Genomic DNA, 25,163 nt, shown 5'->3' on the forward strand with positions numbered 1-25,163 from the left:
GGTGACCAAACCACCAAAACAGTGGAAATGTTCAAGGAGCAGATCATCAGAAATGTTTTGGAACCCTTTTTGTTGAAATGGCTATTATTTTTTATTTATTTTTCAATAATACTTATGTACTCAAGTTGCCTCTCAATATACTAGCTTCTCACTTCCCTAAAGAGACTCACAAGAAAAAATTCCAAGAAACTTATTAGAAAAAGCTCAAACATGTTTGCAATATGGAGCACGTTAAATCACTAACAGATATGTACAAAATATCCAAGTTGAAGGTATGATGCTCTTGAAGAATCCCATAGTGGTGGAAAAGTAGTAACACACTCAGGTAAATGCATAGTCTCATATTCTTCCTGACTCCATTTCTCCCCCCAAAATGGAATCGTGTCCTAGCAAATTTCCATAATGTCTTTAATCCTTCCTCACTCACGCCTTTTCTATTTTAGAATAAACAGCTTCAAAAGAATCCACAAACCACAAGACAGAGAAGCAGTGCTACTATTACAGGCTTTATCTTGAAGAACTTGGAACACACTTAAAAGGCTGACAGCACCAATGTTCTTGTTTCTTCCTATGAGCATTCAATGTTAACTATCTGGTTAACAAGTTTATCGTAAGACAGATAATTCCTTACTAGCTTTCTCCTTGAGCAGAGCAACTTGTTGCTTGAGGTATTCAATAACTTGATCAGCCTCTGCACCCTTCTGCTCCAGTCTGTTCAGGACTGTGTTGCTGGCTGCCATCTTTACCAAGAAACGGGCTGAAAACCTATATAAACAACAGAAAGTCTAAAATTAATGACTTCATAGTGTAATAATGCTACCATCTCTTACGCCTTGAAGCGGCTCTAAAATCAGCTGCTCAATAAGAAAATTTGCTAAGTGAACAAGCTAGGCTCTCACCTCCTAACGCAAACCCAAACAAAAAGAAACAAATAGAATCTGATGTTTGACAGCTGCTCTCACATATTTTAGAAGAAAAACTGCTTTTCTTCCCAGCTGCAGAAAACATGTTCTTCCTTCATGAAACAGAAAAAATTCCACCTTCTCAGAAAGAAAGTTGTGAATAAATAAGGGAGGGTGGGGTGGGGGGGAATAAAAAGGGAAAAGGTTGGACAGGAGAACACCATATCCTGGCTTTAGATGATAAATGTATTATGTGTAAGAAGAATTTTAATGAGACTAAGAAAATAGAAACATCCCACTTCCAAACTTTTCCAACGAATTAATTCAGAATATACTGAATATTTCATACGTTGTGGTTGTGCCTACATTAAGAATTTACTTGTATTTTACTTTTAATCAGAATTCATCAGTATTTTTACTCATCTCAGATTAACACAATTTTTATTGCAGGTTTACACCTTCAGAGTTATTTTAGCACCAATTTCTATTGTCTTATTTTGCTTCACTAAAATGGAAGGCCAGGCACACAGGTAACAAATTAAAGCAGCAGGAAACACAGAAGATCAGTAAAGGCAAGAGTACAAATAAATGTTGTCTAACCTTCTTTTAGAACATTCAGCTCCTTTTACTGGGCTTCTCTAATGCTCCAGAAACTAGGCACGCCTTCTGTACATCCCTGATCTCTTGAAATCTAACAAAATGTAAACGCTCGTGTCTGGAACATTTGTGTCTACCCATAAAAGCTCAAATAGTAGCAACAGAATGATAAAATACAGTTACAGTCACTCATATCATAGCATATAATGCTTTCACCCTCACACTTAAGTGTCTAGATGAAGAAAGGATCTGTACTAACAGCTGCCTCATCTGTATACCAAGAAAACTGATTATAGGTAGGAAGAAAAAACACCTTGCAGATCTTCACAAGCATCGGTGATATAATTCCCATGTATTTGCCCATCAACTGCAACAAAGGGAACAATTGGTAAGACAATGACAACCCAGATGCATGCACTGGCTCCACAACTTTATCAGAGCCCAAAAATGCCTTTTCTCATATCAAAACTGCAGAAAACCTCCTATATTATTGCAAGATTATTCTGACACAATGACCTCCTAATGTTTTTAATGTACGAATATTCGCTGTTGGGATTTGCAACAAAAGCCATGCTGAAGACAAAACAGGTTTAGAAATAACTGAAAGGTGAACAGATACAATCGTGCTCATGCCAGTACCAACATAGCACTTCTGCTTCACTCTCAGTATTAACTTACATTTGATACCTGATCTTCTATTAAAATAACTCAATTCTCCACAATAATTACCTACAAAAAAACTGGGGGGGTGGGGTGGTGGGGGGGGGGTGGCAGGGAGACACAACACAGTACAAAAGACAATGAATCAAGAATAATGTAATTAGAAGTTCTTAAAAGTAAAATTAATGAAGCCAGAGAGAGATACAGTAGCCAGATGATGCATGGGGTATATTACTCCTGCAAAAGCAATGAATGATCCAACATCTTGCCTTCTTGCCATCTAATACAATCAAAGTCTGTTCTACACACACTGTTATGCTTAAAGATGCAAGAGTATTACTGCCATCACACCCTCCACTCACCCACAAACAGATTTTTCATTTAGAAAAAAACAACAAACTCATGGAGAGAAGAGCAGTAATATCATCTCTCTAGGACAATTAAAGTAATTTTAATATTCAAATTAATCTCTTCTAATAAGAAAATAATTTTGTTTTCATGCGCAGTCTGAAAACAGAAGGTTTTAAATGAAAAGCAGTGATTCTAATAAGTTACTGATTTAGATGTCAAATGGAAATAGACACAAAACTATTAAGGCACAACACAGCATAATACAAAGCCTGGGGTATTACTGTCTGCATACCAGTAAGATTTCTTGCAAGCTACATATTCTCCCAGGGGAGCACAATCCTAACAGTGGAAACTTTGCCAACAACAACAGAAATGCTACTAAAACTTCAAAGTGAATACAACTGGTACATTCTATAGGTTTTAGCCAAGTTGGCTAATGAACTGAAGACCTGGAAATGAAGTTACATGATTACAATGGGTAGACATCTTCCCACTTGTCAAATAAATTTCTGTAAACCAAGTATTATAACAATAACACAAAGGAATAGGTATTTCCAATACTAATACAAAAAGCCAACAGGCTGAAATTAACTGCTGCAAAGGCATAGGAACCCATACAGCACAGTAATAAAATTGTATCTAAAAGGCACATATTTTTTTAAAAAAGATCTACCCTTTATAATAAACACAAAACACATTAAAAATATCAGCACTGCAACAATCAAAGGTTATAGTAAACGATTTTTGAAAAATCTCTCCCTTATTTTCCTTGCCTTCTATTACCCTGACACCCTCCCCACTCCATACAGGAAAAAACCCACCCTACTGTATAACACCAATTCCTATTGGTGATATACGACCTAAAAATGGGTAAGAAAATCAGAAATACTATAGCTTAAAACCAGAACCGTATCTTATTACAGATAAATTCTGAGCTGTTTTCCAGAAATTGATCCAGAAGCCAACTGAAAGTAGTAATTTCATACAATTGTGCCTAATAAGCTGCTTTCCCTTCAAACAAAAAGCAGTTCTGAAAAACAAGTAAGGAGTAGCTATATTCAGACCTTCTGAAAAGGGTAACCTCCTGAAGTTACCTGGTTGCTCAGCTAAGAAAAACTTTAACCTCAGACCTCTGAGGACTCCTTTGCTACCTGCAAGACATTTGGAACTACTCCAAAACTGCTCCACTATAATGGAACTCAATTTTCAAATTAAAGATAAAAGTTCTGCAGTTATTCATGAAGCTACATATCAACACATAAAAATCGTATAATTTCTCATCATTTTACTTCCTGATTAAGAGTTGCCTATCTTCTTTTAAACAGAAAGCACTGCCCCCTGTGGTCTTCTAAGAAGCTGCTGTACCCTCACAGGAAATAAAAAGGTACTATTCTACTTCATTTCTTAAGAAAATGTACTATGGAAGGGTCCTCAAAGTGGCAAACTCTACAATAAATCAAGACTCCTCATACACTACAAATTACCCCAAAATTTCAACGTGTTTTCAAATACTGGTCCATCAACATTGGCTTTGACCTTAGAATATATCCAGATGAAAAAATGAACACACCAAGAAGATGCTAAAACCACAAAACTTGCTGTAGCTTACTCTTCAATATTAATATTCTCTGTTTCTAAAAGCAAGAAAAAGCCAACACCGCCCCCCCCCCCCCCCCCCCATAAAAATAACGACAAGGTTTAAAACTTAAACCCTAAAAACTGTTTTTGGAATCTATTCACAGTCCAAACATGGAACCAATTACTTTTCACTATTGGGAAAGCAATCATTTTGAAAAAAAAAAAAACAAAAACAAAACAAAACCAGAAATTGGAAGCCAACTGATTCCCAAAACCTAAAATAATTAGCTCTAAGCATTCCTTTTTTCCAGCTGGAGATTTAAAAAGGCTCAGTACTTCCAAGTTCTCAGAGTCTTCTTGCAATGCTTTGTTCATGTCAACACACAAAGTAGGATTACGAACTATGGTATCTAACCTGCAGGCTGCTTAGTAAGATTTACTGCCTACAGACCAACATATTACCCATGTATGCACTGAGTACATCTATGACAGTGATGCAGCTTTATTTAAGCATTTTCAGTTCAGTATAATTTTATGCTGCTCTCCTAGGTCATAGGCGTCTTATTTTTTGGTCTCATTCCTTCCCACAGGCTTTAACGTAACACAACCAAAACTTGTGCATTTGTTAGTAAACCTGAGCACGTGATGAGACAAAAAGTTGCCAAGTTTTGTCTCAAATGATGCACAACGAAATAAAATCACCACAACTCCCTGCTTCTCCTCTCTTCCTGTCTCACATACACACCAACTCCTCTGACCCACCATTGCTATTCACTTTGTGCATACTATGCAGGAATATGGTATTTCTGCAGCAAATCCAATCCTACTGATCTTTAGCAATGAACAGACAGCAATCATAGGATGGCCCTGACAGCACAAACATATGCCTTACAGAGAATGCCATGCTTAGGAATAGCCACCAATTAAGACTTAGTATCATGCAAGGAGCCAGCAGAGAAGGAAAAAAAAAAAAGTCTGTAAAAAGACATGTTCAGTTTTCAGTTGAGACGCTCTTTTTGAATAACGAGTTTGTTACTGCAAAGCAGAACCAGTGGGATCAGCCTTATTCTAAAAGTTATCGACAACACAAAGGTAATTTCTCCAATGCTAAATAAAGTTTATTAATTTAAGCTACAGAAAAATATTTAATAGCAATTCCTCTTCCTATGTTTTTGGTCTTAAGCCTCGAGAAGCTCTCAAATTAAACTCCTTTTCTTCTTCGGGAGATGTCTCAAGACACTTTACTGTGGCCAACTTGTACAGCAAAGGATTCTACTTTCTGTAAAAGATAGAAAGTATCAACAATCACTTGTTTCTGCAAGTGTGTTCAGACTTCTATCTGAGCATCTTTTTTGAGTATGGTCATTTTTGGCAAACAATCTTACAAAACCCCATAAATGTAACAGAATCTGCCAGCTGTTTGCCAGATTCTGCTTTCCTATGCTTTGCACTTCTATGAACTGTCAGGACACAGTGAATCAGGTTTAAGAATCTCACATCACACCTTTTTCATTCTGTGAAGTAAGGAACTGTAGTGAGCAGATCAAACCAGAAAAAGAGTACAACTATGGGGGTTTTTTTTGCTAAAACAAAGTGTCTGTGCAATTCAGAAATTGTTGTAAGTTGTCATATCTTTCCCTGTCTCAGAAAATCGGGATTCATGCTTAAAAAAAATAAAATAAAATAAAAAATCAAAAATCTCAATTCTCTCTTGCAGGTTTCCCCTAATTTCTGATGAAGTATTCTAGACCTGATGCTGTAAAGGTCTTTGGCTAATATTTACAATATCTGATGTGATTTCACATTTTTTGTAGAAAAACTTAAGGTTTGTTTTCAAAATTATGACAATTTAAACTACTAAGAAAATCTCCAAAACAGGGGACAGCTACAACTAATTAGTTTTGAGATCAAATTTTGGTTTTGACTTGATCATCTCCCTGCTTCACCCTAATCAAAGCACAGAAGGTTAGCAGCATCTCTCAATTTGTTTTTAGGGATGCAATGGTCTGTAATATTTAATTAGAAATTTGCAGTGATATAATTCTATTGCTAGGACATTTTGGAAATCAGCTATATTCAGTAAGTTTCATGGACTTTCCTATCACTACCACAAAAGTAGAGTGTTTTACTGGTTTTATACCTGTTACACATTGTAAAATGCAATCATGGCTTTTACACTCAAACACTCCTTCCTCCTCAGGAAATGCAATTCTAAAAGATTGAATTATTCTAGGCTTCAATAAACAAAGAAGAATCAGATTTACTTATTGGAAACACAGGTTTCCCACAGTTTTATCTGTGGAAAAAAGTAATTCCTCAACCACAAAATAAATTCAAACATGAAGCTGTTCACAAATAGGTTTCAAAATTTGTGCCTTTGCAACCCATATACAAATATGTCATGGTATCAGTAAGCAGCAATGTAATGCTGAGAAAGAAAACAGAAGTATCAATCAAACCCCTAGTTTTCTTGTTATAGTACAGCAAAGAAACATAGTGCACTCCATTACACTTAAATATTATTTCATCCACATTGAAAAGATGGGCATGTGTCAGTTAAGATTTAACAACCAGCTCACCTGTCTTTCAGTATGAAGTATATTTTTAGGTCTGTAGAGGAAGAAGGTAGGTTTCTTGAATTGCACATTGTCAAAGTCAGTTTACACAACTAAAAATACGATTTAAGGCCCTAAGCAAATATATGTAAATTATCAAAACGTAGATGCTCACTATGCTGGTTTTGGCTGGGATAGCGTTAAGTTTTCTTCATAGCAGCTATATGAGGCTATGTATTGGATTTGTGCTGGAAACACTGTTGATAATACAGGGACATTTTCGCTATTGCTGAACTGTGCTTACACAGTCAAGGCCCTTTCTGCCGCTCACCACTCCAACAAAAAGTAGGCTAGGGGTGCATAAGAAAGGAACACATGGGAGGGGACACAGCCAGGACAGTTAACCCCAACTGATCAAAGGAATATTCTGTACCATGTGACATCATGCTGATCATATAAAGCTGGGGGGAGAAGAGGGAAGGGGGGGGGTGTGTCATTCAGAGTTATGGTGTTTGTCTATTCAAGTAACTGTTACACATGATGGAGCCCTGCTTTCTTGGAGATGGCTGAATACCGGCCTGCCAATGTGAAGTGGTAAATTAATTCCTTATTTGGCTTTGCTTGTGTGCATGGCTTTTGCTTTATGCATTTAACTACCCATCTCAACATGCAAATTTTCTTAGTTTTACTCTTCTGATTCTCTCCCCTATCCCACCAGAGGGGGAGTCAGCAAGCAGCTGCATAGTGCCTAGCTGCCGGCTGGGGTTAAACCAGGGCACTCACCGAGGTCCTTTGCCTACAGCAAAGGAGACCTACCAAAATATTTCTGACAGAACAATAGCAAACACTTGAAAAGCAACACCTAGCAATGACAGCACAATTTAAAAACAAACGACCAACCAAACAAAAACCGCATAAAAATTGCAAATAAACAAAACCCCACTCCCCTGTACTTTTTGTCAAGATTTTGAGCATTATTGATAAATTGTAGTGTAAAAACTCAAAATCTAGAAATTATCATCAAATAAATCATTGTGGAATCCGATTTTTGACTCTCGGTATTAGATGAGTGATCCCCTATCAGGTACTAGATATATGGCACTAAAACCGATCAAATGAAATTTTAACTATCACCCTTGTATTCTGCTAAAGAAAGAATGCTCTTTTTAATACAAGTCAAAAGGGTATTACAGCATAAAATATAAGGGGGTATTGTAGAATATGGCAGTACAGTTTTGCAGACTTATAATTGCAAAAAGACCTAAGAATTTATCTTCCTCTTCTCCCCAAACAAGTGATTGCTATAACTGGGGCTTTAAGGAGTTGAACAGTCTGATTATTTTTTTTTTGAGCACTTAAATACAATTTTTGAAGTGTTCATAAACTATAAACTCCTGTGTAGTCAGTACTGAAAACAATTTGCCAAGCAACAAATTAAGCAAAGTTGTACATTTCTGCCACATGTTATTTCAAGTCACATCTTTTGCACTAAGAGAGTCAGAGTAATTGCTTTGCAGATTTCCAAACAACTAAAATATCTAAACACAGTCCATCCAAGCAGCAATGCCAGCCCTAAGGAATGATTTGCTAGCTATGGAGACTACAGTCCAACCCTTCTGGCTGCCAGATATATCAGGCTCAATCCCAGCTGCAGACAGGTCTTTTAGTAGTCCTAAGGGCCTACCCTTCCCTATTTTAAAGGGCTGTAAATAGCAAAAACACACGTCAACTTCTTCAGACTGAAAAACACTGCAGCATGAAAGAGATTTCTTAAAAATGTGATGGAACATTGTACAGAAAAGGCTCGTCCACTAGTACTAATTTTGAGGCAATAGAAATTACTCTGTAATAACGATTTTTAAATACGAAGACAAGTCTGTCTTGAGAGGTAACGATGTATCTAAGTTACAAGCAAGTCACAGCATTAATGAGGGGCAAAAAATCAAATCTATGAGTAGCAATGAATGAATTAGTAAGACAAGGCATATCTTAGAACAAATTAAGGTAGAAGCATTCAAAAGAGTATTATGACAAGCTTAGTTTAGATTTAAATGGATCTCTTGGATCTGTACAGCAGAGATCATTAGAAACTAACTGGAATAATTTTTACTTCTGACTATTATTTTGTTCAAGTTTTCACTTCAAAACTTAGTAGATGCCACAACCTATTATTAACCTCATGATATCTTAACACACTACAGCTGCAACATTCAAAAGGCTAACGCAAGTTAAGAGTATTTACAATTTCATTCACATGCTGGCTGTAAGCTTGTGCTAAATTTGTACTCCGGGAGAAGTTTCTACTAATGCTTGCCTCAGTCCAATCCTGAACTAACTTTGTACTCTTTCCCATTTCTGAGCAGACACCCCAAGGACTAAACAAAGCAAAGACATGACTACAAGGAGTCCTGTCCAGGTCAAGAAAGAAGTCAAGCAATTTGGATGCTGTTTGTAACAAAATTTTTGCCTACAGAGCTACCAAAATTTTTCAGTAACTAAGACTATATACAAAGTTACATGTAATTTAATTTATTAATCTGAGAAGACTGCCCAGTAATTAATTCAATAGACATGGATAGCTCACAACATGGGTCACAAAAAGCAACTTCTTTGCAGTGCTTAAGTCTCAACAGGTTACACACCCAGTACATCTGCCAGGTCCCCTGGAAATTCAGTAGAGATTCATCTGGTTGTGCTTACAGTGCTGTATGAAATTTAAGTAGCAGCTCATATGCCAAAACAGTTGGACAGCCTTATGTATTTTTTTCAGCAGTGTGTATCTTTTGGATCCCACTGCATTAATATTTTAATAGTACTATCAGAATCTTATGGTAAATTATCACCACGTGCAGAAGGAATTCTCACATAAATCCCATGATGGAAAAGACACAACACCCACAACATGCTACCTTGTTTCTTTGACCTTAAGCACTGATTTCCAAAATCTAAATACATCCAATTCTTTGGAACAGAGAGCTTACATTAAAAATCAAGAGTTTGGGGTGGGGTTTTTTTCATTGTTGTTGGTTGGTTGGTTTGGGGGTTTTTGGAGGATGGGGGTGGTGTTTGTTTTGTGTTGGCTTTTTTTTGTTGTTGTTCGGGGGTTTTTTTTATAAAAGCTGAATTTTCCAAACCACATTGTATCTAATGACTATCACTGAATATTAAAAAAAAAAAGTAGCTGCTACTCATGCCTCAAAGTATCATCATAAAACTTCCTCGACAGGTGATGGACTTCACAATTACAGACACACACATATGCCTATAAATTCAGAAATATAAGCAGACTCAGCTGTATCTGGACAAGTCTGCAAGGTCAGCATGCGCCGCAGGAAGTGGAAGAATCTGTACAATGGTTCACCCTCTAGGGTTTTACTGGGGAGTGAAAGCTTTAGATTACTGTTATAACTACAAAGTTACCCATAAATCAGATAGCAGAAGAATAATCAGAACTGTACTGAAATCTACCTGTCGATACCAAGTAGAACACTATTTCTTAGGTATTGTATTGATTTTCAGAACTTTATACTAAAAAAGTGAGCATTCACACTACCTCCTTAATTAAGAACAGGCACAGCAGTTATAAAAAGGTAAAAAAGAATTGAATGTTCACCCCCTCTCTTCAAGACAGGTCTCACTTGAGAACAAAAACGTATTTTAGAAGTATCTCTCAAAACCTAATCTTTTTCTCTTGGGTCTGTCAGAGAAATAAGGATAATAACCCTTGTCAAAAATCCTAGCTGCTAAAAAGACATTTTAAAGATACCTTCTCCTCTGAAGCTTGAGGAGTTTGGAAATAAGAATATCATTAAGCAATATATGTCATGTCAGCAACAGTCTACAAAATACCAGTATCAGTAAGGCAGTTCACAGGAACATTGATCCCCCTTTTCAGTTTTAATTGACAATACTCTTCATGTCTGAAACCTGCCTACTAGTTTTCTCACACAGTTCAAGTGTGGTAGAAGATAATCTTGAAATTTGTTACTTTTAGATTAGTATCAGCTTTCCTACATGTAAAAATAGTACCCTGTAACACAGCTAAAGGAAAACAGGATTTAAACATTCAGTTAAAGCAAGTACTAAGGTTAAAGATAACCATTATATATTCATGAAAGCATTCAGCAAACATCATGCAGATGTATGGCAAAAGAATCAACATTCTCTAACTACAGCTGCATTAATGATTTCTGTTATTTACCGAGACAGAAATTTTAGGTATCCTTTTATGTGGGCCAAATAAAATTAAACTGAAAAAAGCGTGTTCATGTGCGCACATGTCTGTGTGTAATGGATGCAAGAGTAATGACAAATGTCTCAATAGAGAGCAACAAAGTTGTCAAAAAAAAAAACCAAACAAAAAAACAAAAGGGAAAAAGAAGTCCTCACAGAACTTCTGAGCCTGCAGTTGCATATCTTATTTACCTCGGCAAACCCCTCCCACACACACGATGACCCAACTTCATTCATCACATAAATAATTGTACTACCCAGTATTGAATTTACTCACATAATACAGGAGGAAGATATTTTAATGAAAATGTCCTATAAAGATACTAACCTACCCTGTGCAGAGAAAATTATTCATTCAGCAGTGAAGTGAAAAGTCTAAATTAACTTTTAAATTTGAAGTGGGCTGACAACAACTAATCCTCAGAAGCCAGAAGCAGTTATATGTCACTTCAAAACCACATGCCAGGAGTATCTACCTCTGCATATTCTTGGCATCTGTCTCAAAACACGGGCCTTTCCTTTCATCACATACAGAGTGAAGAGACTTAAAATTCCTAGCAAGCATCATGCATCTCATCTACTTAGAAAAATCTCCAGATATAACTACCAAGTATTGTAACTACCTACCTTCTCAATCAATGGTTTTACTTGTGTGGTAGAAATATAGAGAATATTTTTTCCCTTTTGGTGATAAAAGACAGACTCTGAAGAAAAAAGTTTCAGATTTACACTTCTGCACATGAAGACTTCACTATTCTCATCAGGAAAACAACCAACTTCTGCAGCAAAGACTGTACAGCAACTACCTGTCAATCTTTTCTAAATAAAGTGTAAAAAGTAACAATTCAAAGGGTACTCAAAATAAAAATGCTATCTTTTCTTCTGCTCAGACATGAACAGCCACCAAAGAGTTGTATTATTATGTAGGTATTTCAGATATTCTATTGATTTGAAACAAAGACATTTTTACAGAGATGTCCTCGGTATACAAAAACCCCTACCACTTCTACCTGTACAGCAAATGCTGCTTGTATTTATCAGTTCTTTTCTTTTTAAATTTAGAATCATTTAATTCTTATTAACAGAGAACCACTTCTAAGATCTTATATGATTATTTTACATTTTGAAATCAGTTTGCCAAGACTGATTAAATCAAATGTATCTTGTTTGCATGAGGTTTACATTTGACTATTGTAGTTATTCTAGGTGACACACAGAAATTAACCTTCCCAAACCAAAGAGGGCAATCTTGAAACTGTTATTTTTGGTCATAGTTGTTTTCTATATTCTAGAGGGGAACACAAAGAGGTTTGTGTATTACCTTTTAGCATCCCTTGCAAAATTCTAGCCGTTACAAGACACTGCCTCAAGCTGCTTCTTCCCTCTGTTAATTTAACATTGCATACACTTAAGAAAAACTTCTCACAAAAATGTTATGCATTGATACTGAAAAGAGCTAAGTTAGGAATATCACTCTTACAAAATACCTGGTATTTATGAGCAGTTGATAGCCCAATTTCTAATGAAGTAAACTCAGCAGAGGTCAGAATAGCAACATGGTTACTGAGCTGATAGTATGTTAGTCTAGGTAAACTTCTGGACCACATCTATAAATACTTAAGTACTGCTTGAGAGAAAGCACAGCAATATCGCATCTTGTAATGGTACCAAAAAAGTAAGGAGCCTTCTAATTGTCTTTCAGAATCCTCTTTGTAGTTGCATGTAGTGAGAAGTACCTGAGGTTCACAGCTTTTAAAACTTTTAGGTTTAATATTATTTTCTCCTCTTTTAATACCAGATCTGTGCAGAGGGAAATTAAAACCCAAACCCAACCAACAAAAAAATCCAACACAAACAAAACCCTTGTGCACTCATCCTGGACATTGAAAGGGCTGATGTCAGCTATTGAGACTTACAGGAACTGACAGAAAAATCCTCCAAGCAGCTTTTGGGGAACAGCTGTATTTCATCTATGAATTCAGAGATTCTTTTGTTTCCATAGCTTAAGACAAATTGAGCTACAATCTAATTTTGCTATGTTCCAGATTATTCTATTAAAAACCCAACCCTTTTAAAACAATTATTTCAGATTAGAATATCTTGGGTTAGCATCTTCAAAAAGTGCAAATTTGCAGATAAGTTCTCAGTAAAATTTAATTATAAGCTATATGTAAAGGAGAAAAAAAAAAATCTGTGCCCAATTCTTATCAATAGCATTACTTTATAGACAGTCATATGGATGCGAAATTACTTACCTACACGTAGCAGGGTCATTCAACCCCTAGGAAAAGATTAATTTCCCTGGTGTACAATTCAGCGTCATATCCTAGTTGGCAACAGTGACTTCCTTAGTGTGTGACTGTTACCAATTACTAGAGCACTTCACACAGGAGGTCTCAAACCTTACAACAGAACAAGCATGAATATGAACTTACAGCCTTCACTCCAGAGCAGCTGCTACCAAGCCAAACATAATGCCTCTTGCATGCCATGTGCAAACCTGTGCATTCTTCTGGGAATAGCAGTCCTAGCTGCCCTGGCCAAATAAGATGCACTTATCTTCGAAGTCTGAAGGAAGATGTCACTACAAAGCTGTATATTAAACTGTAATTGAGAAACACTCTGGGATAGAAACCAGATCCAATAGCCATGGATCATTTCCGAGAGAACGTCCTGAAGTCAGAGATTAATCTTTAAACTATTAATTCATACTCAGTTGAAATTATGTTGGGAAAGCTCCTGATGAGAAGGAAATGGAAATAAAAGTCTTCTCTAACGGGTGGTTTTATGCCAAAAGATTGTACCAAATGATCTCAAGAGGAGATTTGCTAACTTGAGGCAATTTTTGATGTTTTATGCATTGCCAGCCACTTCCAAATGCAGAAAGCATCTCAGAATGTCTGCTTTGAGATAATTAGGATATGAGCCAACACACCAGGGAAGCAGTTATGAGAAGAATTCAATTTTCCTCTAATCCAGCACAGAATCTCTATCAGGTTTCTTCCAGCATTCTGAGGAAAGAAGAAGGACTTGTTTGACATGAATTGTGCTTAACAGATGGTTAAACACAGTATATATTGCTTTCTAATACGAACACTAGATGAAACTTCCCTCTCTAGCTCTTGAGGTCAAGCACAGTTTGCAGGCTGTTAATGGGTATGAAGTGGCATAAGAACTTAAGATTTGTATACAAAGTTATGAGCCTAACAAAAATTCTAACTACTAGGTCAGCAGAAGCTACTCTGGTGAACTTTCTCTCTGAAAATTGTACGCAGCAAAGAAGAATTTATCCAACTCCCATTTCAGTAAGGTATCAAAGTAATTTTCTTTGAAACAGCGAGTGTCAATAAGTGATTACAGCTGCTGTTACAGGCACCCATTGATTCATTTAATCATCAAAAATGGATTCATTTCAGACTATCATGACTCCAGGTTGTAAATGTAACTTAAGAGAAACCTTATCTTTCATCTTGGTAGGAAGAGATGATTCCTTTGCTTATGCTTATTCATTTATGAATAAAGTTATGTATTATTTTTAATGTTCACAGTGTATAGGCAAAAAGGGGTTTTTGGCAAACATTCCCTCCTTAGTTTCTATGGATAGAATGGGTGACCTACCCTTACCAGAAGGCCAGTGACCAACTGACAATATTTTGGCTGAACAGAATGAACCAAAACAAACCACAAATGTGCAAGTAAACAATGGAAGGTGCTCTTCTCTGAGAGTTCAAAGAAAAGATTATTCATATGCTGACTTATTTTCCTGGTTAGTTTTATCCCCCCATTCCTGCCCTGATCCCATGGTAGGAGACAAGAATTGTTGAGTAACAGAAGAGGAACAGACCCAAGGACATTCAAGAGGATGAATATACACAATTCAGAAACAAATTGGTGGTCACACACTACTGCTAATGCAGTTCAATGTAAGCAGCAGCATTAGAATTATTGGCATAGATTAATTACCATAGTGAAATAAATAGCATACAAAGGAACAAATGAGTGATTGAATTATTGAATTGATCCTCTTTTCCCATTTGAAGGGGGGGGGAAGGGGGGAGGGAAGTCACAGCCAGCGGTTATAAATTAAACCGATTTCTTTTTGTGTTGGCCAATCATCTGGTATTAGAGTGTCACCCAGTAGCAGGCCATGACTTGCATCATAAGCAACTGTCCCCTAAAAACTGAAAAGGAATCTGGCACATTGAATTTTGTCATCAGGAATGCCAGAGATTGCCACACCTAAAACTAGATATAATTGATTACAAATTTCTAACAATACTGAATTTATAAGCATTTGTCTGCTTGGACAGTCTAGGAATACTTAAATGCATGTGGTGACAATCTCAAAATATTTGGAGCTATCATGCTACCCAAGCAAACTAGCACATTTTTATTATGTTTAAAAAGTGCTTTCCCTTGTTCTATCAGATCTGTTCAACTGGCTGGCGCCACAGGGGCTACATTTTCAGGAGGGAAATACCAGCTTGTAAAATCTTTCATGCTTGTTATGGACTCCCACATTAGAAAACTATGGCTCAAAAAGTATAAAGGTAATTAACTAACAAATCAATTAACACAACACTACAAACATTATAGAGAACAATTTCTCACCTGTAAATCTATTCCCTTGCCATGACTCCCTCCTCCAGTTTAAAGGGGGGGGGGGGGGGGGGGCAGGGAGCAGCTGAAACTTGTAACTGATCTAGAAAAGTGTGAGGGAGACAGGAAGAAACAAAAGGAGAGGTAAGTCAGGAAAGACTTGGCTAGCCACATTTTGTTATAGGCAAACTGTCTCAGCTGCTCAAGAGGCTTCCCAAGCAATATTCACATTGCACTCATGCATACTCATGACCCCCCACAAATGCCACAGAGATTTGCTTTTGTTCAGATCCTCCTTTCCTGTCTCTCAACTTTTAAAAGACTTCAAAGAAGATCAAAAAGCTTGAAAGAGGCATAGTAGTTTAGTCTATAGAAGTGAAGATAGATGGAAGACTTGGTCTCATTCTTCAAACACAAAGGAAGTTGATATGAGAACGGGACTAAACTGTTCACCAGGTCTACTGCAGACAGGAAAAAGCAAGGAAGATTTGTTAGACATTTGGAAAACTTTCAAGTAAAGAGTAATAGACTGAACAGACTGCCTATGGAAGTTGTGGAATATCCATCACTGGAAAGTTTTAAAAACCGGTTAGTCAAACATCTGTCATAAGTGATTAAGGTATAATAGATTAGAATGAACTTGAGATCTTTTGGCCTCTTCTGCTAAGGTCTTTTCATTATACCCAGCATTAGAAACGCATTATTTCCCTCTTTTATATCCCTAAGTTACATTTGATTTTTAAAAACATGTAGTAAACCCTACCTTTCTAATTGTGATATTTCCACATATTCAAGTGTGATTATTTCGGAGAACGAAACACATAAAAAATTTGCTAACTGTGAAAACAGGATAAAGAAACCCACCTGTGAAGTAAAACCCCAATACATTAATTCTAAACTCACTCTGAAGAAATTGACCTCTAACATCATTACACAGACAGTACTACATTTTCATGTTCTCCAAAAGAAAAGAAGATTTGTGAAAACTAACTGGTGACTTACTGATCTGCAATCACCAAGCCTAGTCAGTAAACAATTTTACAGGATTTTTTTTTAAAGCAAAGTGCTTTTTCCCAATCACAGAAAAAAAAAAGACAAAAAAATCAAAACAATGAAAGCAGAAGGCTGCTTTGGGAAGTATTCAAACCTTTTTGAAACCATATTAAATTATGAGTAGGGATGGCTTCTGACACACCAGGGAAAAAAGAAGCTATCAGAGACTTCCCCCCACCCCGCTTAATACTAAGTTAACCATGAAAACTATGTTGTTCCTTACTGTGTAATACTAATGTAACCATGGAAATGAAAACTAAACAGATTTCCCCCTCACCCTCAGTACAACAAGAAATCTAACAAGGGAAGTGTTTCTTGGTGATGGTAATGAGAACCATACAGGTAACTAGAAAGAGAATAAACGGGGGTTTCTGCGGCTCTCTGCTGGACTGACAACATGTAATTCATACCGTTACAAGAAACGCTATTTACTTTGCTCACGTCTGATGTTCCTAGGAGCTGCCCTCTATGCTGACCCCTCAGTTTTATCTGTGTTGTCTTGTATTTGACACTCTTTAGGGTTTAGGAAACACTCCCTTAGAAGAGACATGCATGAATGAATGAATTCACAGGGCAGCTGTGACATTCAGCTATCAAATCAATATCAGAGAAGTTCAAAAACATTACGGTGGATACCAGATTTGTCTTCCTGCACACCTGATCAAGCCTTCTTACAACAACTACTTTGCATTATTTTTATTATATAGATATTTCCGCAGTATGCTTACAGGGACTTGTAAAGTAGGTGGGATATGTAGGCATCTGAGACCTGTTTTTCTTTTCCCTCTTGGTCTAAGCAGGTCTTGGATAATAGATATCTCCTGTTTTGCATCTCAAGACATTTTTTTCCTTGCCAATTCAACACCCACCCTTCATTCTGATGCCACTATTTGGGTTCTTGTCCTCCAGAATGTACAAACTACTCTGCTGCTTCTCAGGGCTTTTTCAGAAATGAGCAGAGTAACATGACACCCATAACATGATTTCTTCTACTTTGGGGCAGGGGGAAGGGGAGCAGACTGAGAAATTGGTACTTTTCTAATTTGATTCTACTGCTAATTAGTAAAATTGCTGTTCTGTGAAAATTTACAAGTGGTTTGTTGATTCAGAAAGAACATGCACAAATCATTACAGCTGATTATTACCTTGTTATCTCTTACTATCTTGTAATATAATTAGCATAGTTCTATAGTATAAAATGTGCTGTATAATAAAAGTACAGAAATGTTTTGAGGCACTTTTAGAATATTTCCAGAAACTGTTTTTAAAGGTTCATGCCAGCTGAAATAAGTGTACTGTATCTCAATATATTTACAGACTAATATAAACCCAAAGTTTTTTACTTTCTACTTTAGTCCTAATGTAAGAAACATCAACACACACCCTTAACTCCCAAAGTCACAAACAACCAGGTCTCCATGATTAAGAGATAATTTGGAACACTGATCAATTTATTGTGACTATGTGTCACTTGAATTAGGAATTCAGCATATAGCACGAGAATTCAGTAATAAACATTAAAGTTAAATATATATTTTTCAACATTCTTTACGTTAGGACTCCATTCTTCAAAAATGTGATTCTACCAAGAATATTAAGCAAGCAACATTACAAAGAACCAAAACGCTTTGCATAATGGAGCATTATTCACATGACAGTTTACACCTCTCTTTTAAGGAAAACATTAATACTATGAAACTTCCAGGTCAGTACAAAGTCAAAGACTCTAGTAAACTAGAATCCTTTGAGTAATTGTTAGAAATAATTTTAAGAAAACTCCATTAATTGATTTAAAGGTTTTTGCAAAGCATAAGAAGCCCTAGGGGGGTTGCTTGCTTCCCTCCCATCATGGTATTCAGTTAACCTCATTGCTAGTTTTCTTGGATAACATAGAATTGAAATAACAATAATGTATTAAACAGACTTTAGTCAAACATATTTAGGAGAAAAAACATCAGAGAACATCTCTTAAATCAAAAGGATGAAGAAACGTCCATGGGCTGTTTGGCACTCCTTCAATAAAGATGCCCTATGTTAGCTTGCCATTACAAATCTAATCTACTATGAATTTAACCATCATGTCAAAGCAACTTCATCATACCTTTCTGCACTAAACTTATTTTTCAGACTGCTTTCCCCACTCATATATGCTTCATCATCAGAAGCATCAAGCCTTCAAGGCTCTAGGCAACTCAAGAGTCCTATTATTTCCAATCTCATGGACTATTTTCAGGTTTTTAAAATGTCCTTCTTTAGCAAATATCCTTTTTCATTTCATACCATTCTCTCCAGACTGTCCACTACTTTCAGTCTGGGGAATGAGTTGTTTCCTTCTCTATTTACATTTAAAGCTGTGAAAGAAACAAATACATCTATAGCAATATATGGAAAATATGCATAAGCTTCATATTTACAACTGGCAAAAGACATACCAGAGCCCAAATTTGCTAAAGATAGTTTTAAGAGTCATTATAACCTAAGTCACTCTGCCTTCAACATCTTGCACCATCAGGAGGCAATGCTGCTAAAACATCAAAGCAACTCACCCATATATTGCTTAAAATTCTTTTAAGTCAAAATTAACATAACAAGACCATTTGTGACAGTGTGTGTGGAATGTATTATAATGAAGTCACCTTGACAAGCAAAGATCCTTGAGGCTAGCTTTAAAAAAAAAACCAAACCAACACCACTTTACCCACTATTTGATAAGATTTGTCAAAGTTTTATCAGTTACTCATTTCTAAAGCCTTATCCTTTTTAATAACATCCTGTATTAAAAATTCAGTTTTAGGACTTTTGGGTTTATTTTACAAACTTGGGGTTACTCTCTAACAGGTCTGCCACATGTATTATTATCTAAACATAAGCAGAGAAAAATATACTACGTGAACAGTAAGGCGTACAAAAATAGGATGCTATATTTAATCACTATGGCTTCACCTTACTACAGATTTCACAGAATGGCTGGGATTGGAAGGGACCTCTGGAGATCATCTCGTCCAACCCCCTGCTAAGGCAGGTTCACCTACAGCAGGTTGCACAGAGCTACATTTGAATGTCTCCAAGAGGAGACTCCACCACCTCTCTGGACAGCCTATCTCAGTGCTCTGTCACCCCCAAAGTAAAGACCATCTTCCTCATATTCAGGGGGAACCTCCTGTGTTGCAGTTTGCACCTGTTGCCTCTTGCCCTGTGGCTGGGCACCACTGAAAGGAGCCTAGCCCCATTCTCTTGACATTCGCCCTGAAGTTACATGTGTGCATTGCTAAGATCCCCTCTCAGTCTTCTCCAAGCTAAACATGCCCAGCTCTCTCAGCTTGTCCTCATAAGGGAGATGCCCCAGTCCCCTCATCATCTTTGTAGCCCTCCGTTGGACCCTCTCCAGTAGTTCCCTGTCTCTCTCGAACTGGGGAGCCCAGAGCTGGACACAGCACTCCAGATGCGGCCTCACCAGGGCAGAGCAGAGGGGGAGGATAAGCTCCCTCAACCTGCTGGCCACACTCCTCCTAATGCACCCCAGCATGGTACCACTGGCCTTCTTGGACACCAGGGCACATTGCTGGCTCATGGGCAACTTGCTGTCCACCAGCACTCCCAGGTCCTTCTCCGCAGAGCTGCCTTCCAGCAGGTCAACCCCAGCCTGTACTGGTGCAGGGGGTTGTTCCTCCCCAGGTGCAGGACCCTACACTTGCCTCTGTTGACCTTCATGAGGCTCCCCTTCCATCCAGCTCTCTGGCCTGTCCAGGTCTCGCTGAATGGTAGTAGCACAGCCACTTCTAGTTTTGTATCATCATCAAACTTGCTGAGGGTGCACTCAGTCCCCTCATCCAGGTCATTGATGAACAAGTTGAACAGGACTGGACCCAGCACTGACCCCTGGGAACACCGGTAGCTACAGGCCTCCAGCCAGACTCTGTGCTGCTGATCACAACCTCTGAGCTCTGCCATTCAGCCCGTTCTCAATCCACCTCACTGTCCGCTCCTCTAACCCACACCTCCTGAGCTTACCTATGAGGATGTTATGGCAGACAGTGCCAAAAGCCTTGCTGAGGTCAAGGTAGACAACATCCACCACTCTCCTCTTGTCTACCCATGTAGACTTTAATTTCACATAAGCACCCTGAACCACAAGAGTACTTGTGAAAAGCAAAGACTATATTAAAAAAAGTTACAGTATCAGAGTTAAAGAAACAGAAAGAGCAAGAAATGCAAGGATTAATTATTTTGCAGTAGTATTTTCTTCATTTTACTGGCTGGTTAGTTCAATGTATATAGTACTTTGGTAATATTGCTATATGCTGGTTAGCTGTGGACTTACAACCTAACAAGCAACAAATCATGAGCTCATCCCTGTTATCCAATCCATGTATCTCTGTACAAAATATGTGTTGTACTTTAAATCTTGCAAGTACGTCTACTGAGGATGCACCAAATATTTATACTGTTTTCCACTCACTGAAACCAGTGGAAATGCATAATGAATATTTATACCATTTTCCAAAACAGAGAAAGGAGCTGCTTGTCAATTAGTGAAAGCCATTCCTACACAAAGCTCAGTTTATACTCCATGCCTGTACTTTCCAGACTATTACAGCCTTTTCTTCTACAGCCCACCACTATCCCACTTCCAAACTGCCACTTCAGTCAATGGCCTGAATTAAGGAACACAAGTAATTTCAGAAAAAACACTTCACGTGCTTGCTTCCTCCCCACAAAGTGCTGTATCTGTACTTGCAATGCCACCCTACAGCCCCAGCACATATTAAGCCCCGCGATTAAACCCCTTCTCTAAATTAAACCACTAACACAACGCCGTTTCCTCTAATTCGAGGCCCTCATCCTGCCCCTCCTCTACAGGGGAATTCCCCTCAGAAGGACAGTAGCGGCCTCCCTACGACCGTCGCCACAGCAGCGCATAGCTCAGGGCAGCCCCGCTCCTACCCTTCCCTCACTGCACCGGCAGCTCAAGCAAACAGGGCCCCGCCGAGCTCTCGCCTTCTCGGCACAGAAAGCCCGGCCCGCGGCGGAGGCCCAGGGCAGCCCCTCAGAGGCAAAAGGCGGCCGAACTAAGCCACCCACGGGCGCGCTAAGAGCACGTTGAGGAAACAGAGCCACCCCCACGCCATGGTGGAGCTCGGCCGAGCTCCCACGGGGCCCGCCGACAGGCACTCACATGAACCGAGCCGCCGCCACACACCTTCATCCGCTGAGGTAACAAGGCCCCTCTGCCCCGGGCTGCCCAAGCAAGCGCCAGAGGTTTGTAAGAAGGCGCCTGGGAAAGCCTCACTACCCCCAGCCAGCGTGGTTTTTACAGCTAAGGCTCTCAAAACGTCGTTCTCAGCGTGCTGACAAAGTACATACACGCATGGAGGGGTGTTAAATGCTTTGTTCCTAAAAAGTCCCCCCGAAAAGAAAGCTCAGGCACTGCGCTGGCCGCCTCTATGCCTGGGTTCTTCCGGCGGCCGGGAGTGACGCTGCGGAGCGGCGGGGGCAGCCGAGGGCGCTTCCGCGGTGTTCGGGGGCGGGGCGCGCAGCGGGGACGGCGGTTCTCTTTCACGGAGGTAGACCCCCGGCCCCGACACCAGCCCTAGCTCTCCCCTTGCCCCGTTGGGCTAAGCTTAGGCCGCTAGCCGCCGCCGAGGGCAGTCCCTGCCCATGGCTGTTGGGTAACGGAGGGGCTGAGGGAGCTGGCGGGCGCGGTGGGAGTGAGGCGGGGGCGCAGGGCGAGCGTCCCCCGCAGCGTCGTGAGGTGTGCGGGGCCGGCTGGGCGGGCGGTGCGGGTTCGCGCCTTTGTGGGCTGCGGGCGCTGGCCTGGGCTAGTACCTCAGGGCTGGGGAGCCTCTGGTGGTCCCGTTATAGGGCCTTCGAGGTTACCGGGGTGCCCGGGGTTACCAGCGTTTCTAGCAGCCGTTTAGCAATCTGGTTAAAAGCGATTTCTCTTTTATTAGATTTAATTCCTGAACAGCCGTGTGTACCGTATAAATCGAATGGTAACAACCCCCGTCTTTACGTATATAGGGACACTGATGTAGCAGGACAGGCAGACGGGCTGTAACCAAAAGACATTGATAAACAGGTCCAAGAAATAACAGGTTTATAAAATAGATGTGACTAAAAGTCGATCCTGATGTATCAAAATGAGGTTATATGTTTTCATCATGCCATCCAGGTGTTATTATTTTTTCCCAAGAGCTGAGTGTTCTAGCTGTAGGCATGAAACTTAAGATGTCCATACGTCTCACTCTTATGCTTGGCTTTCAAAGCAGCAACATCTTAATCTATGTAGTGACATTGCAAATGTGCAAGATAATGCCAGTAACTCTTCTTGTGCAAATACGTGCATAGAATACAGAGTCTTTCATGTATGTATGACAAAATTCTCCAAGTACTACTGAGATAAAGCATTTTTTAGTCTTTGCTGACAGCTTATGTTTCACTTGAGTGAAGCGATGCTTTAATTATCCCTACAAGAGGAGGAAAAGGAATTACTATGTAGCATTGTCATGAAACAACTCTTCAAATATTTCCTAGTTACCTATGCCAAAACCACCGTGATACCTGTCTGGTTTTGTCCTCCTTTTGTGTATTCATTGAAGACAAAATAATGATATTGGAGCCTTGTCAAAATCTGGTTTGCATTTTCCATATGTCTTGAGTAACGGTATTATAATGAAAATTTTGGCATGCTGTTTTATATATTGCTGAATTGGTGTAGCTAGAATCTGAAGGGAAGTGTTTCTTCGCTGCACTAAATTTATTAGTTTGGACAGAATAACAATGTTAAATTGTTTTTGTAAGTGTGCTTAACGTGTGTGTAGACTGTAATTATCTGCCCATGACTCCATAGTTTATTTATAGGTAGAATACTTCTTAATTCGATGAATGTTAAAAAATTTTGTAAGAGAGGACATTTTGATGTTATTCCACAGGGGAAAACATTTGGTTAAACACAATACTGCTTGCATTTATATTTTTAAGCAATCATATGGTGTTTGTAGTAGAAGTTTATACTTCGGATGAAAAAAAGGTTTGCAAGGTGAACTACACTTAATCCACAGTCCCCCTATGTGCTGCAAAAATTAGGCTGATGAGTTTGTATTTTTCATTATTATTATGAAGTTAGCATGTCCCAGCTTGTTATTGTGATTGTCCTAACAAACTCTTACTTATTTTCTGTGCTCCCTTCCATAGAAATCTGTATTTGACTTTTCTTCAATATCTGTTACACATTTTAATGTTAACTTTATCAGTAGCTGAGTGATGGTGGACAGTGGAAGTCAAATTGCAGTTGTGTTTTTTTGTGAAGTAGAAACACTAGTTAAAAATTAATCTTTAATTTCAGTTACTTTATCAAAATAATAATTTATATAGTTGCAACAGGAATACTTTAAGACTTAAGAGGAGAGGAAAAGATTTTGTGAAAGAATTTCTTCTTATGAATGACCTACTTTGTTGAAAATACTATGATTTAATGAAAAACATTGTAAGCATAGGATTTTCAGGCCACTGCTCTCCTGAAATTTTTCTCAGTTGCTTTAAAAATAATTCAGTAGCAGTACTGATTATAATTAGGTTTTAATTCTGGAAAGCTGCCTTCATTAGGCAAGGGACATTTACACTGGGGTACTTGGGGAAGCATTTAAATAACTAGCCGTTTCAAATTACCAACAGGTTTTAGCACATGGCTAGTTGTCTTTATTTCTGCATATGTATGCTTTAGAAACCACAGATATATTTCACGAGATTGATTCATTCAGGTGATTCTGTTTGTAAGTACAATATTTGCTTCTGAGAGTCAAATTTATGTATTTCGCTATTTGTATTTTAAGGGCAAAGTTCTTAGTGTCCATTGACTTAATTTTAACTACAGCAGTGCTAAGGCAAAGTTATGTGATGGCTAGAAAATGCTAGATTCTGAAGAAAAAAAATACTTGTTCTCTGAGAGCAGTAACTATTCAGAGGAGCGGATGAGTTGCTCGGTAGATGAGGGGCTACCTTTTTTATTTCTAACCGTTGGACATGGAAAAGCTATCAAATGAAAGATTGTCAGAATTGTGCTAATCTGAATATTAAATAGTAATTTATAAAGGTCTTCTGTTTCTAATGGATTTTGCTGAGAATGTTGGTTAGTGTTTTTGTGTACTGTAAGGTTTCTAAAAGGGAGGTTTGGATGGAGGTAGTGAGCTAGGGAAGGTCCTTCAGAGGCGGGATGTGAAATAGGCCATTTCTGGACTTGTAATCTTTATGCCAGACCTGTTCTGCAAATGTGATAGACTGTCTGTCATAAACAGAATAAATGGTGCTTTGGAAACAACAGCTCAGTAATTTTAGATGACACTAATATGACAAGTCTTCACATCCTCTTTCACCCTCGCTGTTTTGGATTATCAGAATTGAATTTCCAGGATTCAGTCCTAAAATTGAATTTGCCTTAACTGTTTCTGGTGTCAGTTTAAAATAAAACCCTTTCTTTCTCTCTTCCTCTTTTAATTTCAGAGTAATAGGGAAGTTCTGCAGGCTATAATTCATTCCTCCAAATAATAAAATTAATGCAGTATGTGTCTTTTATGTATAGAAAAGGTGAGTTTGAAGTGTCAAGTTGTGTGCCTTGAACATGAGGAGGATATGTAGC

General features: G+C 38.4%; 2 protein-coding genes across 4 annotated transcripts in view; one reads left to right on the forward strand and one right to left on the reverse strand.

Annotated features, from left to right (window-relative positions):
* The window catches only part of AIMP1 (aminoacyl tRNA synthetase complex interacting multifunctional protein 1), a 39,307-nt gene extending 17,439 nt beyond the window's left edge, over positions 1-21,868 (reverse strand). The window contains exons 1-2 of one of the 2 annotated variants that reach the window (XM_027814936.2): positions 21,729-21,868; positions 632-765 (exon numbers count right to left, since the gene is read on the reverse strand). In XM_027814936.2, coding sequence (XP_027670737.1) covers positions 632-740 — 109 coding nt within the window. In that variant the 5' untranslated portion in view covers positions 741-765; positions 21,729-21,868. Of the gene's footprint in view, positions 1-631; positions 766-21,704 lie in introns of both variants that reach the window. The other variant, XM_005445990.4, reaches the window with a different exon arrangement.
* Positions 21,869-21,987: 119 nt separating this feature from the next.
* The window catches only part of TBCK (TBC1 domain containing kinase), a 117,978-nt gene continuing 114,802 nt past the window's right edge, over positions 21,988-25,163 (forward strand). The window contains exon 1 of one of the 2 annotated variants that reach the window (XM_055698444.1): positions 21,988-22,092. The gene's annotated coding sequence lies outside the window, so the exon portion shown is untranslated. Of the gene's footprint in view, positions 22,093-22,125; positions 22,198-25,163 lie in introns of those variants that run through there. The other variant, XM_055698452.1, reaches the window with a different exon arrangement.

This window comes from Falco cherrug, chromosome 1 (assembly GCF_023634085.1).
Source record: "Falco cherrug isolate bFalChe1 chromosome 1, bFalChe1.pri, whole genome shotgun sequence".
In the NCBI taxonomy this organism is placed as follows: domain Eukaryota; kingdom Metazoa; phylum Chordata; class Aves; order Falconiformes; family Falconidae; genus Falco; species Falco cherrug.